The 17,900-nt window shown below is 39.4% G+C and overlaps 1 protein-coding gene across 6 annotated transcripts in view; it reads right to left on the bottom strand.

Moving 5' to 3' along the window:
* Nucleotides 1-17,900, bottom strand: part of garnl3 (GTPase activating Rap/RanGAP domain like 3) — a 69,372-nt gene that overhangs the window by 28,730 nt on the left and 22,742 nt on the right. For 5 of the 6 annotated variants that reach the window (XM_051412181.1, XM_051412185.1, XM_051412180.1 and 2 more), the window contains exons 3-5: nt 3,189-3,263; nt 1,854-1,953; nt 12-130 (exon numbers count right to left, since the gene is read on the bottom strand). In XM_051412181.1, coding sequence (XP_051268141.1) covers nt 12-130; nt 1,854-1,953; nt 3,189-3,263 — 294 coding nt within the window. Of the gene's footprint in view, nt 1-11; nt 131-225; nt 393-1,853; nt 1,954-3,188; nt 3,264-17,900 lie in introns of those variants that run through there. The other variant, XM_051412184.1, reaches the window with a different exon arrangement.

Raw genomic sequence — 17,900 nt, 5'->3', positions numbered from 1 at the left:
GATGAACTCACCGTCTTTCTCCAGAGGATGGCTCTGTACTGAGGAACCCGCTGGTTATTCTGGTCTGAGAGGACGACTGACAGGTAGAAGGGATTCTTCTCTGCATCTGTACCCACATAGTTCTGGTGGACTGAGAGAAACAAAGATAATATACAGTTACAATTTTAAACATTGGATATTTAACATGTTGATGTCACAATATCGAAGCGTGATTGGAGAACTGACTTGAATAGTTTTTTCTCTTAATGACGGATTATATAATTGCCCCCAAAATAAGTTGTTATTCAGCTCTCCATTTTATCCCCTCGGTGTCTGGGCCTGTCTTTTTCTGCCTTTTTGTCCTCCTTCCTTTCCTTTCTTTCCTTACTTTCTGACTCCCTTTCATTCAACCCCCTCCATCTCCAGTTTTCTCTGTGTGTGTGACATGGACACAGACAAAGATCTCCTGGCGACACCACGACAGAGTCACACATTTGTGCCTCTGCCTCTTTGGTTGACAGGGTAACATCTTCAGAAACAATGCTGAACAGACCTCCAAACCCAATTAGACGCAGGATCTATGGCTCCATTGCGGTCCCTTTCTTTGTCCTCCTCTGATGCTTTCTTTTCCTTGAATGTTTTTTTCATTCCACAATTTCACTTTCTTTCTCAATTTGGTTTTTAGCTCAGCCGTGTTTTATGCTTCAGGTAAGCAATGATTTTGCAAGGTCGGGTTGCAATTATATACTTACTAGTTTAGACAGGTTTCTTTGTATGAGAAGAATCAGATAGCAATAAATCAGGAATTACCTTCATACCTGATGCAAGGCAACAGGGAAACAAATGAGGACAAACTGTTTTACTATTCTTCGCCTACCTAATCATGAAGAAACTGAGAATTCAAGTCATTGTATTGGACTCTCCATCAGACAGGAAGTGCTTATGTTAGAATAATTGGCCTAGAGTTCATAATGTGTTGTGTTGTACTATGCAGTCAGCTCTGTTCAGGCTGTGAGACACAGATGGCTCAGCTGCAGTCCAAACAGGTCGAGCCAACTTTCTGGAGACATGGCTCTTTTTAAACTGCCCATGCCATAGCATGATTAGACCCCGGCTTAGAGGAGAAAATGCATTTATTTTCTTCAACTCGCTGACTTTTTGCTGCCTAACTTTCCTTCACAATTATCTCCATCCATCTCAGGCTCTGTCCTTTAACTCAACCTTTCAGCTGAGGGCATTCTTCCTGATTTGAGTCACGGTAAAGAAACCCGCACAATGATCTTTTGTTGCACAACTTGCTCTGCCCGCCTACACTGTGAGTTTGAGAACAGGCAGGGTGTTAATGAGGATGGCGAGATGATGAGGGTCAGAAAGGTTAAGGAACAGGTGACCAATTCTAATGTATTTCTTTTAACTATCTCCAAGGCTGCTCCTGTTAATGGCTCTTACTACTGTGCTGCATGGCGCTAGGCTCATTTCAGAAGCCAACAGTCCAATCTTAATTGTGTTATCTGTTGGAGGCAAGCCTTTGCTCTGTCTGGTGGTGGTGAGGCTGTATGTCCTCCATGGGCATCCTCCCTGGGCAGTGTATAGGATTAGAGTGTAGTTGAGACTCTCAGTGGGGATATGGCTGGATGCTAACAAGTTTTGGCCTTGAATGAAGAGTGGTGCAGCATGAGGAAAAGGCTGACTTCATAAGATAAGAAGCATCCTGTGGACCAAGGAAGAAATTCAGAGGATGTTTTATTTCTGCAGCATGCTGCAGAGCCAGCTTATAGGCTCTCCCTCAGCCTCACCCCCTGTATTTATTCCTTTATCTCACACTTACTCTATGTGTGTTTTTTTTAAACAGAGCACAACAGAGCAGCACTGACCTTTTCCCAGGAAGTATTTAAAGAACCATCTGGTGTGGTACTCTGGATTCTCCAGATGGACATCGGTTCTCCTCCAGGTTCCCGGAGTGTAGTCCAAAGTCTGTTTGTTGCACACACACACATACACAAATGCACACACACCACATTGTCATCATGATGGTCACAGCTTGAGTCACAGCAGTCTTCTCTGTGGAAAACGGTTACACTATGGAGCAGTATGGAGCCCTGCAATAAAGGGCAGGACATCTGAGCTACAGTCAGTCTTTATGCTGTTATTATTATACCATGATGTAAAGCATGGTGGAGGATGTACAGTAAATATTCTCTGTTCAAAACGGGAGGGTTTTTGAAGAGGCCCCTTTGTCTTAAATAACATGACATCCTAAATCATACCAACATGTGAGACAAAAGCAAAGGAGTACATTAGGGTAATGGACACAAAATGGACATACACTGTGGCTGCATTTTTTTGAAAGGGACATAAAAAAGAAACAAAGATGATCAACAAATGCTGGGAACAATTTAAACTGCACTGATATACTAAGGTTGTTTAACATGACGTGAGTTAACAGATGACCAAAAATTGTTTGGGTCGTGTTTCTCTAATCTAGTGATATGATAGTAATATTTGTACCAATTTGAGCATTTATCACTATAAAATAATTCAGGTCAGTATATGACTGTTATTATGCTAATGCTGTTTTTACTGTGTCTGGAATACTGATCACCGTGATATAGGCTATATGTATTTTCGAGCTTTATACAGTATCAATAATTTCAAATCAGTTGTCATGATTTTTTAAACTTTACACCTTTGCCAGTTTATATAATTTTTGCAACGGATACAATTAATTTCATAACCCCTAATCACAGGTGGCATATGTTTATGAGTTGTAAGCACTAAACTGATTTTCCCTTCCAAATTGCCTAATTTGAATAATTTTGAGCAACCAGAAAAAGTTCAATTATGAAAACATTCTGTGTTTAACAAGTAAAAAGCAAAGATGGGGAAAAAGTCAAGTAAGATGACTCATGACTCCCAGGTTGGGCTGTAAATCACAATGGCAGCTGCAGTCAAGGAATAATTAAAAAATGTTTTGGGAAATTACTTCGGGAAAAAACACATTTGCTTTCTTGCTGGGAGGTATGTGAGAAAATCGATTCCACTCTCATATTATGTATTCTAAATATGAGCTAGCGGGGGTTAGCTAGCAGGTCTCCACTCGTTTCCATGTCATCCAGAGAGTAATAGTTTCATAGTTAGTGGGAGCAATATAGGGGTCGGTGGATAAACTGAATGCATGTGTGCACAAAAGTGTATTATACTGTATGTACCTCATCTGACGAGCCATTCTCCACCCTGAAGCGTCCTGCCCTCTGAATGGCCCCATCTGCGTCACTGGAAATTAGCTGAGAGGGAGACAGAGGGACAGAGAGAGGGAGACATGTTTAAAATTAGACATCTGACAAACCATGACTTGTGGCAGACAGTAATAAGCAGGTCATAAATACATTAGAGTTGGCTATCATCACGGACAAAGGAGGAACCATTGCAGACAGATCACCTCCATGTGACAACAGCAGCATGAGTCCTACTACAGTACAAACATATCTGTCCTCAGCAGTCTTGCCTTGTGTAGATTACCAATGTCTCGTCACTTCACATCAATAATTACTCGAATCTTTGCAATGATTCCTCCAACTCCCCTCGCTGTAAAAACCTGTTTTTATAATCTCTTTTTTTTTCAATTCTCGCATCTGCCACCCTCTACTTATCAGCCCAATTATCTGTCTCTTGCTGACTCACCTCTCTCTACTATAGCACTGGAGAGGAGACGTTATGAGAGCGAAATGGGACAGTTAATGATAGTGGAAGAGTGAGAGAAACAAGAGAGGGCAGGGGAGGAGAACAGAATGTATCCTGTATAACTACATACAACTTAAAGGACCAGTGTATAGGATTAAGTGGAATCAAGCGCTGTAGTTGCAGATTGCAACTTCCTCGCTTCACCCTTTCCTTCCAAGGAAAAACTATGGTGGCTACAAAAAGAGTGAAAATCGCGGTGGTACAACATGGCGGCCGCCATGAAGGGGGACTCACGGTGTCTGTAGATATGAAAGGCTCATTCTAAGATAACAAAACCAATTCTTATTTCAGGTGATTATACACTAATGAAAACTTATTTATGCAAATATTTCTGCTAATAGATCTTCCTAAATGTTTGTATTCAAGAAATGGTTCGACACTTTGTGAAATACTGCACGCTAACTGGCTTTCTTACAGAGAGTAAAATGAGATTTAGGTAATGGCTGGTCCATTTGTAACCTCAGTACTCCATATTACTCTGTGATTTGATAATATAGAGTCAAAACTTTCATTTCAGCCATGCTATTTGCAGCTGTCGGTCTATTAATGTTACTTGATTGGCTGGTTTAACAGACAGATGAAAACACTGATACCACTCTTAGGTCTAACTCTCTGCAAGAAAGGAAATACGTTTCCCAAAATGCTGAACTATTCCTGTAACTTTCTTTTACTCAAACATTGGGAAAGTGTTACAGTGCAAATTCAATTAAAACAGTTTAAAATAATAGAAATTTGTTATATGTGACATGGATTTTTTTGTTTGCCATTCCTTGGGTGTGTGTAGGCTGTCCATTTTCAGGTCCACATTTACATGCTGTTAGAAACACAATACAGACGTTTGTTTTTAATCTGAACTTGATTTGATTGATGTATGACTCTTTGTTATAGAACAGACGTATTACACTTACACAAAGCAAGATATTATTTAATATATATCTCACAGTTAATTACACAAGTGATGAGTCAAGTGTTTAGCCAGTCTGTGCTGCTGCTATCAACTGACTGAGTGAATTGCCACCTTCTTCTCACCCTTGTGAACATCTGCAAACCCCTTCAATCTATTCGTCTTCACGTCCCCTTTTCCTTTTTATCCCCCAAACACAATTGCGCTGAATGATGTTTTGTTGCCAGGCAACAGCCTGTGGAGTCTCTCATCCCTTGTTTCTCTTTCTCTTCCTGCCTCTCTGTGTCTTTGCCCTCTGCTCTTTGACTGTCTTGACTGTCGTGGTCTACTTTGCTCCCCTTGCCAATAGAGGTCTCTGCTCTGCCGATGTGTACATTTAAAAAAGAGCTCTGGCATGGTGTATCCCTGCATAGATGGTGATATGTCCAGAGGGCCTGAAATGGTTTGGAGGAACCAAACAAGAAGAGGATAAAAAGGAAGTTCCTGGGAGATAAGAGGACTGAACATGAAAAGCTGCTAAATGTGCATCTTAGTGTAACTGACCTCTGAAGATAGGGCTGCTACTACCAATTATTATGGAGTCTTCAAGTGTCTCGTTTTGTCTAATCAACTCTTCAAAAACCCAAAGATATTCAGTTTACAATCATGTAAAACAGAAGCAGAGAGGCTAAAAATCACAAATTTATTTGACTTAAACGATTAGTCGCTTAACAAAATAGTTGTTCTGTCGATTAATCATTGTTATTGTAAATGAAACAGAGGACAGAGGAAGAACAGACCACTTTTAATTTTTTCTATCTCAGTGTCACAGTGTACACACAAATATTTAAGCGTTCACCAATGAGTCTGCTTATGAGCCCACAAGTATCCTATGATCAGGTTTTGAAAGTATTCCAGTTTTACCAGGATTTACTGGTTTTAAGAAACCTGGACAAGTTAGCTGAAGCATTCTGATAGAAACCATGAACCAGGAACCATGCCACACATGAAGTCACGTGATACTTCACTGTACTAATGACCGTAAATAATGATAATGATCACAAGGGGAAATTCTGACTTCAGTTATGCTGAACATAATTTTATTGTCACTCTCATTTTCTGTTACCGGCAATGAGATGGAGAAGCTAAATCCAGAACCGTGGTGAATACAGCTTCAGTTCAGCCAGCCAGAAACCAACCTGTGTTCATTATCAACTGCTGAGGTCACTCTTTCTGTTGGAAATGAGCGGCTGAGATCTTCAGGAATCAAAGGCACACCTGCAGGCAGACGATCAGAAACCTGGATACTCCTATGATCATGTATACAGGGATATGAAATAACCATGTTTCTCATCTTCCATGTAAATGCCATATCCCGAATATGATTTAAACCAGGGTAAGACTCAACACCAGGGCACTAAAGTGGATCTAAATGTACCCAATGCCTCAGGTAAAACTTCTGACATCTCTGAAGTGAAGATTTCCTGCTCTGAGAATAATCAGGACCATCTTGTGAATGGCTGACACAACCTGTACATAAGTAAGCAGTGTTTATCAGTTTGGAGAGTGGGTGGTGTGCCCTACACTTCAGTGGCTCATTAGATCATATCAGACAGTACAATGATGAGGGAAAGTGCTGAGAGAGCACTTATCACAGACAGAGAGAGAGCCGGTTAAAGTCCATTCAAAACATTTCTGTGGGCAAGTGAGGATGAAAGGCGAAAGCTTTACATTCTGAATAAAATCATTAATAACTGTCACACTGACTTTATTGTTCATACTAAATTAAATCTAATATGCAGTACTGCAGCTGGGGGATTAGAATGCTCTTAAATGAGATTCTGCAACTTTGCCTTGCTAGACATGTTATCAGCTACAGTATTTTGAGAATCAATTCATGATTCATGTAATTTTTTTACACAAAAAAATCCAATCATTTTCTGGTTCCAGCTTATCCACTGTGAGGATTTGGCTGCTTTTCTCTGTTTTACATTATTGTAAACTGAATATTTTTCAGTTTTGGACTGCTGCTCCAACTACTTTCTGACATTTTTAAACTAGTATATAGAGCATAATGAATGGCAGATGAATTGAGAATGAAAATAATTGTTAGATGCAGCTGTGTTACAAGCTAACAAAACAAATCAAATTCAAATATATTCAGTTTTCTAATATCAATAAGTCATTCTTATCTTCAATTTGGATACACATTTCAAACCAACCCTGCATGTAGTAACTTGTCAGCTCTGCTAATAATTATATCCATTATTGATTTATCTGCAAATGATTGCTAATTATTTGCTGATTCACAAATCAGAGGCTGGAGCCAACAGATATTTGGCTTGAAAAATGACTTAAATAATTAATTGATTGTCAAAATAATAATACTTCCAGTAGAATCCTATTGTTATGGTATGATTATAATGTGTTATAATTTTACAATATTCAGTTGTCCAAATTATTGATTCCAAGCAAGAGGTCTGATGTAAAGCATATTACTTTAACACGGGTCATTCAATCAAACATCACACCTCCACTGAAATCGTAAACCTATTCCTATTAATATGACATTGGTTTCACCCACTGCATTTTCTTCCTATGGTATACTGTATATCATGAGATAACACAATCATGTGGTTGAGAGCCAAGCATGTTTACTACAGGTGTGGAGCTCTGATAAACAACAGAGAGATTGCTGTACAATAATTGGCTGTGTCTTAGGAGAGGCCGCAGGAAATACTGCCTTCTCTCCTTTCATATGCATATTAATGGACCTGAAAATAAATATATTTTCTGCATATTTTCTGGTGTGGTGGTATGTGCCTGTATTTGAATGTGTTTATGTGTGAGTGAACAAGCTCTGTTACTCTGTGCGTGTGCGTGGAAAATGGAAAGTAAATGTTGAAGCTATAGGCCTCTATCTCCCTCCATTTCTCTCGCCTCCTGCAACATTAACTGTCCAATCGCAGGATAATGGAGGGGAAACCAATGCAGTGTTCAGACAGAGCAATGCATCGCCTCCCTAGTGTAAGTGTGTGTGTGTGTGTGTGTGTGTGTGTGTGTGTGTGTGTGTGTGTGTGTGTGTGTCTGCATGCGAGAAAAAAACGTGTGACATTCTGTATTAAATGTGCATTTAGGTAAGTGTTTGTGCTGCTGTATGTGAATAGGCTCTCTGCTGTTTTTGGGTGAAAGAATGAGAAATAGCAGAAGAAAAGTGATTAAGCGCTCTGGGGAGTCTGTGTATGTGTGTGTGTGTGTCTATGCGCACACACACATGCATGCATCACGCTGCCACTGCTTCTAAATCATGCAACAGAAGAGTGGCAAAGAAGGAAAAAGCTGCACTCCAACGATTCCCCGTTGGCCAGGGGAGGCAGCGAAGAGGAAACAGGGGAGAAAGGGGGAGCCCGTTATGCTTCTACGCTTTAACAAACAACCCATAAAACACCTCACCATGCCGGGGAGCAATAGTGGAGGGATAGGGCAGAGGAAAAGAGGAGTGGGGGCATCAAACGTATAGAGAAGAAGAGGGACAGAATGAAGGATGAGGCCACTGGGGAAGAGAGGCAAAGAGCGATGTGTAATGACAACAAAAAGCCGAATGATAAAAGAATAATAGCCGTCTCCACGATGCGTAACCCCATGGGAAAGGGCCGAGGCTTTCGAGCTTTATAGACGGAGCAAAGAGGCACACACACTCTCTCTCTCGCTCTCTCTTACACACACACACTTAAACAGCTCCCATTTTAGGGCATGACTTGAACATTTCACAAACACAATTGGGCTCACGGCGTACTCAGAAAGCCTCTGATTTCCCCAAGGCCCACGGGACAAAGGAGCGCTGCATTGCAGAGTGAGACGTATGTGTGTGTGTGTGTATGCATGTGTGTTAGGGTATTAAATCAATACTTTTGTGACTGCTGATAGATAATTGATCTCATCAGTGGGCCTGTTCATGCACACTCACAATCCTCCAGGAAGGCTGAGAACACGCAGGGCGTAGGCGTCAGAGCAGGAGAGGAAGTGGCAGCGGGTGAGGAGGGAAGTAGTAAGTAGCATGGGGGGTTGGGGATGAAGAGTGGCAGGTGCACAGTCAGAGAGAAGATATGAGCGACTAATGAGAAAAAAAGACAGATGGAAAAAATTAGGGAGCAGATAAATGGAGGCAGAAAATGAGAGGGATAAAGAAAATGAATAAAGAAAGAAAGGGGCAGATTAAACAGAGAAGGATAAAAAAAAACATTTAAAAGAAGGAAGTACTGTCAATGATCTGGTTCATTCAACACTTCATTCTTTACACAATTAAATGCAACACAATTGCGTGGTTATCAAATTTTAAAAGCACAATTGACCATTAACAGTTAAGCGACTGGCCTATCAAGCTCTGGATTCCTCCACATATAAAAAAAATGTATTAGTCTATACAAATGCAAAAAACAAAGACAAAGAACCACTGTAAGAAACTGGTTAAACTGTGTGTATGTCTGTCTGCTAACATAAGATGCAAATGTGGTGCAGCTAACCTCCGACAGTGCTATTTCCAAAGGCAAAGGGCATGACATTAGCTAACTACATTACACTTTGGTTACAAGGTATATTAGAAAACGACCCTTTCAAGACTGAAACATCCATCGTGTGGAGCCAACCTACACCCCAGCAACCCAAGACAAACTTGTGATATTGCTACATTAGCCAAAGTCATTTCGCATCATAAAATCCTTATGAATGTCTTTGGATTATTTTAGAACATAACATTTAAATGACGCGTTTATTCATAATACTGTAAAGTCATTCTATCGCAAATTATTAGCTCTACACTGCAACACAAGAATATGGATCACAAGTTTCCACTAGCAACAGTTGATAAAATCTGCTAGCAACAGTTGTCATTTCAGCTGACAAAAATCTGAGTCATGACGTGGAGCCTTGCTTTTGTATAAGGTTATACGGTGAAAGGGTGGAACATGAGTTCAACAGAATTATCATTAAAGGTTACACTGATAGAAAAGAAAATCTGAGAGTTGTATAGACATAAATGTCTCTCTGTGTCAAAAAAGGTCAGCCAATGACTCAGACAGCCCGGAATAAAAATACTACAGCTGCTGCATTTAGAGAAGTGAATTGTGGCGACAGAAATCCCTGACCACGGGTAACAAACACAATGTTTTGACCGCAAATAAGTCCCTGATCATATTTTACTAATTATTATGACAAGATACTCCCACACAAACATATTTGGTGGTCTAGTGACTACACAGTTGTGAAGTTTTATGATTTTTTTTGGTGATCTTTTATTTTCTTTTACTCAAGAAATCCCATGAAAAGAGCAAATATTGACTGTGTAGTCAAAGCTTGATGCATCTGAGCCACAAACGTCCATTGTGTTTTTAATAGCTTTTCTGGACAACAATAGAGGTCTTTGGCACAGAGGAGCAAGCTATATCAGGCTTTGGATATTCTTGTTAGGACTGTTTCATTGTTGGTTTTGTTTTTTTTTTGTGGAATTTTTTTTGACAATAAGGCAGGGGTGAGGGGTCTCAAACTCAAATTGGCTTGGGGCCACTGCTGGTATTGTCATCTCATAGGAGAGCCACTTCAATGTTCGAGTATTACAAGAAAGGACAATATTCTGAATGTATTTCCATTACAAACATCATACTTAACAAAATGCAGTCAAACAACTAATGGACGCCTGACACCTGCTCTCTTCTGCAATGCACGCATTTGGGGGACCTTTGTCATTTTACACCAAACAAAATACATTTAAAAAGTAGATTTGTGTTTTTTATGTATATGAAGGGGTAGTTTAAATTGATATGAAACAACTTGATTCTATTATCTTTTTGACATCATGTTGGAGGGAGGGAGATGGAGAGCCAGAAATGGTCTGCAGTTTGAGATCACTGCTATATGGACAATATAGAATATGACCAGACTTAAATGAGAATTCATTTAGTCTCCTAACATACAATATAACCATTTAGATCAATAAATATGATGAAATATGATGTCCTTCCGTGTAGTGGAAGACTCCTGCAATGCTAATAATGATGTATAATGCATGATGTTGCTGTACACATGAAAGAACGACCGACTACCTGTGAAGGGGAAAATTAGAGGTGAAAATGTAAATCAAAGACAAACAGCGTCTGTAACATGGCTGTTTGCCATGTAGCCATTGACTGCACCTGATTAGCATTAACGCTGCCTGTGGCTAGGACAAATCCAGCGACGCTAACAACAGCACCACATCAATATATGCCCATTTATGCTACAGCAACACTGCCGATGACTAATCTAATGACTAGGACTGAAGGCATTGAGCCACCCACCCACCCAGGAATCACGCTTGTAGGGTGCAGCAGCTTTAAGGGCCCTCAAGAGTGGGCAGATGCTGCAGTGGAGCTTGGGAACACAGAGCGCAGCAGCAGAGCGCCATGCATCACCTGCTTTAATAGACGATTAGTTATGTATCAGAGAAAATGGGAGGAGGGGGGACAGATGGAGAGACAAGAGGGAGAAAGTTTAATCTTTGGATGTTTGGATAAGCACCCACTATGACGTACACTTCAAGATATTTTAAATGACTTTTAAAATACTTTTAAACTGGCATTTTTGAGGTTAGGTTTGATACTAGTTTTTATTATTCTGTATATTATGATGGCATTTCCTTCTAGTTAGACCTTATGCTATGGCAGACACCCAGCGAGACAATGCATACTGATGAAATTGCATGCCTGTAAAAAATCAATTACTTTCTAGGAAATTCATTTTAAATGAATCATTGTATTTTTGCAACCTTTTTTCAAAGTTTTCAAGGGCACATGACAGCATGGCTAAAAAAGATTGGAAGTGTCATTAAAATGAGAAATAGAAGAAAACAAATCAAGAAATCCACAGCCTAGAGGACAACAACTTCTGGTCTCCACCGGGACAGATTTAAGTTGCAACTTGCCCCTGCAGCTTCGTTAAACTGTCAAACAGGCAATTGAGCTCCAAGAGCAAAACTTAACTGCCTCTAAGTATGGCTACCAATAACGGAGAGCGTTTCAGCATATAGGCAGCCTCTTAGAAAACACTGTGCTCATTAGTTTCACAGACAATAAACAGAGCAGACATCTGCATGTCAAGCAGCCCCTGTGAGCTAATTTCCTCTTCAGTTTCTGGGAGAGTTTGTCAGTTTGCACTTATATTTGTAAGGGTGTGTTCGTGTGTGCATCTCGGTGACAAATACCACCCTCCGAGGTGAGTGTTGTGAGGCCCACCACAAGTCTTAATCACTGGAGATCACAGTTGATGTTTTATAACAAAACACCATTTTAGCATGGGTTCACACTGTGGCACCGATACAATTTTTCTTGACAAAGATTTTAATGTGCTAGAATGTCTCCTGGTAGTTGTGAAACTAACAATGATTTTTATGATCACATCACAGTTTCCCAAAGCTCAAGCTAACATACTCAAACAACATGACAAACAGTCCAAAAGCCAAAGATCTTCACCATAGAAGACAAAAAAACAGTAAGCCTAATATATAGATATATATATATATTTTATATATATATATAAAATATTCAGATTTGAGAAGCCACAACCAGCGTATATTTGGCATTTTAATCAATCAAATGATTTGGTTGAAATGATTAATCGACTAATAGTTTCAGCTCTATTTCCTCGCCCTGAAAAAGTGTCAATTTCTAAACTGTGAACATTATTTTTCAGCTGATCGCGACTGCATTTGGACTGCCATAAATTGTCAACAACCTGCAAATTGACATCAACGAATTAGCCAATAACTCATTTCTGTCTAAAATATTCTACATGTACACCCTCTGATGACAAAATGTCTGTCACTCAGACCATAGCGGATCCTTGCTGACCCACAGACGTGTAAAGTATAATTCCTGTTTACAGCGTCACTTGGTCGGGTATGACCAGTAGCTTATGGTGGCTAATGTTAGCTTAGTTATCAAAATTGAATTACTGTGTGTAACTCAGTGTGTAATTGTCATTTTCTATTCTGTAATTACCACTTGTGGCAACAATAGCCACTGTTCAGCAAAAGTTGCACAGTCTAGCTTTAATGTCATAAACACCCAAGCAGACGCAGTCACACACAGTGGGATGCACACACGCTGAGAGTGAGAATAAATTTAATGTGACAGTGCAGTCAAAAGCCTCTGAGGCAGTGACAGTAACATTGGTAGGCAGGTGAGAGTGGAGCCGTCTGCTCACCCGTCACTGTGCAAGACTGACGGCTAACCGCTCAACACACGACGCACAAGTGCACACGCACTAATTCTGACAGTAGCCTTAGTCACACTCACTGATGTGAACTGCAGCACACCAAACAGCACCGAGCCCAGACAAATGCACATGCCCACACACGAGATTGTGTGTGTCTGAAGGTTTTTATCCTCAATACTCAATACCAACTATTTTTTTGTTGTTTTCCTGTGTGGTATACCACACAGCTTCGGAGACAGCCAGCGCCCACCTCTCGCCTATCCGTCACCGCCTTCATCTCTGGGCCTCAAATAAAGACAATTCAATTCACTGGAAAAGCACAGCAATGCTCTCCACGCGGCTGTGTCAAGATGAAACAGGTTTAATTGTTGCTGTCTTCAGCTTTAGTGCGCCACACACAATTAAGCTTTTGAAAGTGGAACGTGGAGTTGTCACTGAATGAAGTGACAAGACAGGGTGGGAGTTGCCTTTGTGTTCCTGTTGTTTGTCTCTATCTATGAGTGCAGACACCATCGTGGAGTATTTGTTTGCTCATTTGTGTGGATCAACATGTGTTCTGGCACAGAGGTTAACAGGAATCCCACGTGTGTTGATTAGAGTGACTTGGGCTTGTAATATAGCCTGTGTGTGTCTATGTCTGTGTGTGTGTGTATATATATATATATCTTTATCACTTGGTTTATTTAGTGACTTCCCACTTTGTTCTTTTTCTTTTTTCCATACAAGAGGGCCCTTTACTTTATAAGATAACCACATATGGACGCACAAACACACACACACACACACACACACACACACACACACACCATAGACAGCACTGAGTCTCTACACTCTCGCCTTTATTAACTTAGCCAACAAAATCCTATGATTCAATATGTTTCAGAGTAGTGAATCAGTGAGTACAGGAATATTCCACTACACCCTGACCTGCTGATGAGTTCAGAGTGAATGTTGATGAAGTTGTAGCTCCATGTCTCCATGGATTAGAATGTATTTCAGCCATGCTAATGGAATGGCTCTAGGGCTGGCGATGTCAGTCTTTCATTCATCCACCATTTTGAGCCGGACTAAAATATCATGACAATTATTTGATGGATTGGCATGAAATTTTGTACGGACGTTTGTGGTCCCCAGTGGATGAATCACACTGACTCTGGTAATCCTCTGGCATTTCTTTTAGCACCACCTTGAGGCTGACATTTGTGGAGTTTGTGGAGTGACTACTTTATGCATTGCCATGACATTTGCTACATATTCCCCAGAGCATACATTGACTTGAACTTGAACTGACTTGAATTGACTAAAGCTGTATTTCCACTTCACGGTACACCTCGACTCTGCTCTACTCGTTTTCGATACCTCTACTTCGTTTTCTACTGTACTTTGGATAGTACCACCTCAACTTAGGCGGAGCTGATTGCCATAGCGACACAGTAGGGAAACAACCAGGAAACAACAGAGAGTTTTACTTCAGTCGAAGCTGTCGTTTCGTGTTTGTCCCTGGTAGGAGCAGTTCATGTTCCTGGTTTATGTTTATTAATGAGTCCAACATTTGAGTGACTACATGATGGAACAGGTTCCAGCTATGTTTATTTTTTTTATAAATTCTTTCAAATGCAACATTTACAACTAAAATACAGTTGAAGCTATTACATGCAGTAAAATATCTAATTTATTTCTCATATAGATCAACCCTTGTACCAAGTTCATTCCGCTAATAAGTTAAAAATAAAGAATATAGTATATAATAATTATTCATATTAATATTAATAATAGTATTAATGTTTGTTTACTAACTGCCCCTGGCTTCCTGTCATTTTGTAAAAGTCGCAACCAGGCAAAGCAAGTTGGGTATCTGCGCTGTAGCGCCACTGTAAGGTTTGCATTTCTGGTTTTCATCAACTTATCTATAAATATTTGATTGATTGCTATGAAATTTCAGTCATGGTCCATAAAGGATGAATTGAAAAAACTTATCATGAGGTGCCATCATCAAGTCAAAATTTCTGTTTTTTCAATACTTTGGTTTGTGATTAAATACGTGCAACGCCTACGCCATTCCCATCAGCCTCAGCTGTACTTTGAGTTAAGTGCAAATTAGCTAATGTTGTTGGGAGTCATTTTGCTTTGCTAGTTTTATTATAGTTCTGAAGATGTGATGCTCTGAAGGGTGCTCACATACATAAAGATAGATTTACTGAAGTCAATCTTCATGTCTTAGTATAAGAATAGGAACTTTGTATTTCAAAAGTGTCACAGATTCCTACAACTTCCTTCCTTATCACAAAGCTTCTACTTCTGCTGAGATGTAACCGGATCCTATACAGTTCTATAATGTCAAACATAGTTGCCGTATGTGTGTGTGTGTGTGTGTGTGTGTGTGTGTGTGTCTGTGTGTTTGTGTGTGTGTCGACTAGACTGAATCACATCTCTATGATGGTGTCTGTGGAGGTACCTGCTCTTATTGGCAACTGCTACTGCCGCTTCAATGATGCCATATATAAAACAAACACACAGAATGAGTCACAGCTCTGCTTTTCCTGCTCTGTCTTATTAGGGAGACCCTGCTTTGAATCTGTATCTTCCACTTGTGTTGAGACATTTGAAAACATGTTCTTCAAAGCACTGGAATACACTGGAGTCAAACTCATGTTGAGAAAGGATACAACACAAATGGAGAAGTGATTTGTAGCCATAATAATAAGGTATACTGTTGTCACTGCTTTATAGATACCATATTGAATAGACTAAAATACTGCATACATAGGAATGTTTGATTTAAAATATATATCTTGTATTCTCTGTTTAGCATGTGGAGAAAAATAAAGTTGAATTTAATCTTTTTAAGACTTTTCTAAGACAAACATTTAAAGAAATGCACGATTTTCTGGACAAATCATACAGTCAACAGGTGGCATACATAGATAAACTCCAGGATATTCAGTATAACATATTTATTGAACATATATCTAGTACAAATGTATTCTAGGACATTCAGCTGTCTAAATTACACATGCATATGAGTGTGGCATTAGCTAGTGACACTAGCTTGTTTTGGAAGAAAAGCCCTATTGTTATGTAGCTACAAGACATGTCCTCTGTTTTTTACACACAAATTACAAATGGTGGATTTTGAAAGCTGATTCTGTGTTTTTTTTTTTTTTGTCAGTACTAAATATCTTTAAATTTGTCAAATTCAGGGCAAAGTTTATTACATTAAAGTACAATATAATGAAAGTTACTCTTTCTCCACCAGAATTAGATCAGTGTCAAGAAGGCTTTGCAACATTAGACCAATAACATTTACAGAACATATAACTGAACAGTTAATGTATTCATAATTTAATTTAAATGTATTAAAAAATATCATAGCTAGTAAAACATGTATTTGGGGTGGGATGGATTAATGGCTATGGCACCGGTTCAAGGATTCATTTGGACAGATAAATGAAGTTGGTTTGGTCTAAAGTAGGCCTTTTCCCAATAGTTAGTATCACATTTAACTCTAAAGGAAGGTGTATTATTACTTCAATCAAAAATCTAGTTCTGAACTGATTCTGATAAAAAGAAAATCCAATGAAAGATGACATACATTCAAATTTAAGACCAAAAAGGCTTTTAAGAGCTTCGATACATTTAATAATTTTTTTATATTATAAAAAAAAAATTTTAAAGCGCCATTTTATATCTCTACTGTATATACAGTAAAGTTTGATTTTGTGTTGACCCCTTCAATGGGAAACATAAAGATATCCAGTATCAGAATTGTGGTTATTCAAGATAAAATTATCACATCTTCCTAATTTTATGACTTCTATGATTTTGGAGGAAATGTCAGGTGCTTATAATATCTTGCAGACTTTACACTGGTCACACACAGACTATGAGCACACAGATTCAGTAGTGTCAACATAAGGAGCTGTTTGTTGGCTAAAAGGCATCAGGATGTGAATTTCCACTGACTCTTTCCTGACTTTTGCACAAGGCTCCCTTGGAGACACACAGCCTTAAACAGTGTGAGCGCCAGAGTCGACAAAAACACTTTCCCTTGTATGTTCACACAAGCAATTATATTTCTTTTCCAACAGAAAAACAAAAGACTTAATTTCACTGCAGAGTCAAGGACCACAGATAATTGCGAAAAACATAAGCTTGGCATCATGCGCTTATCCTCCCTGAGGTTATTTCTGAAGATCAACCTGGGTTTATCAAGCCCTGCCATTAATTTTCCATTATCCACTTACTCTTCTATCAAACACACAGCCTCTGATCCCTTCAGGAATTGTCATGTCTGAAAAACAGACTCGTACTGGAAAATATTATTCTTTAAGGTTTATGTGATTTTGGTTTTGGTAAAACACTTACATGTACTTGATTAAACTAACTCTAGCTACAACAAGAATGAGAAAGTAGTTCTGAATTAGCAATCATTCCTTAGCACTGTACCAAGGAGACTATTACTGGTGCCGCTTAACATAACCTAGGCTACTCATCAAGGCCAAATAGGAGCTTGTAGAGGAAGTTGAATGGGTTCTGTTCTGCAAATGCCCAGTTTACACATGGTGTTGCTACTTCAGTCTAGTTTATTGTCCCATTCACGATCACTTCACGGATCTGAGGATTCACATTTGTACAACTTGTATATTTTGGTCACAGCACCTTAGCATCGATGCAACATGTCTTCATAACTAAACAAAATGTGTTTAGCCTGAAAGTTCTTGATCTTGTTAACAGTTGTTTCACAGCTAGTTTGACATTTTGGGTTTCATTATTATTTTCTTGCCAAGAGATAAATGATAAGATCAATATTACGTATTGGCCTGGCTTCCTCCTTGTTGGCGCCGTGAGGTTGCCAGGCAACCGGTGGAGACTCCAGGAAGTCGTTGCACCTGGCAAAGAAATAGTTGCAGCATGCAAATGCCCATGAAATCACACTGGGTTTGTTGGGTTTTTTTGTTTTTTTTACACAAACCAATCTGTTAATTAGTGAGTTGAGGTGCTGGCAGGTGAAATTTAGAGAGAGCCAGGGTAGCTGTTTCCCCCTTTTCTC

Source organism: Dicentrarchus labrax, unplaced genomic scaffold (genome assembly GCF_905237075.1).
Source record: "Dicentrarchus labrax unplaced genomic scaffold, dlabrax2021, whole genome shotgun sequence".
Lineage (NCBI taxonomy): Eukaryota > Metazoa > Chordata > Actinopteri > Moronidae > Dicentrarchus > Dicentrarchus labrax.
This window is presented reverse-complemented; position numbering and strand designations above follow the sequence as displayed.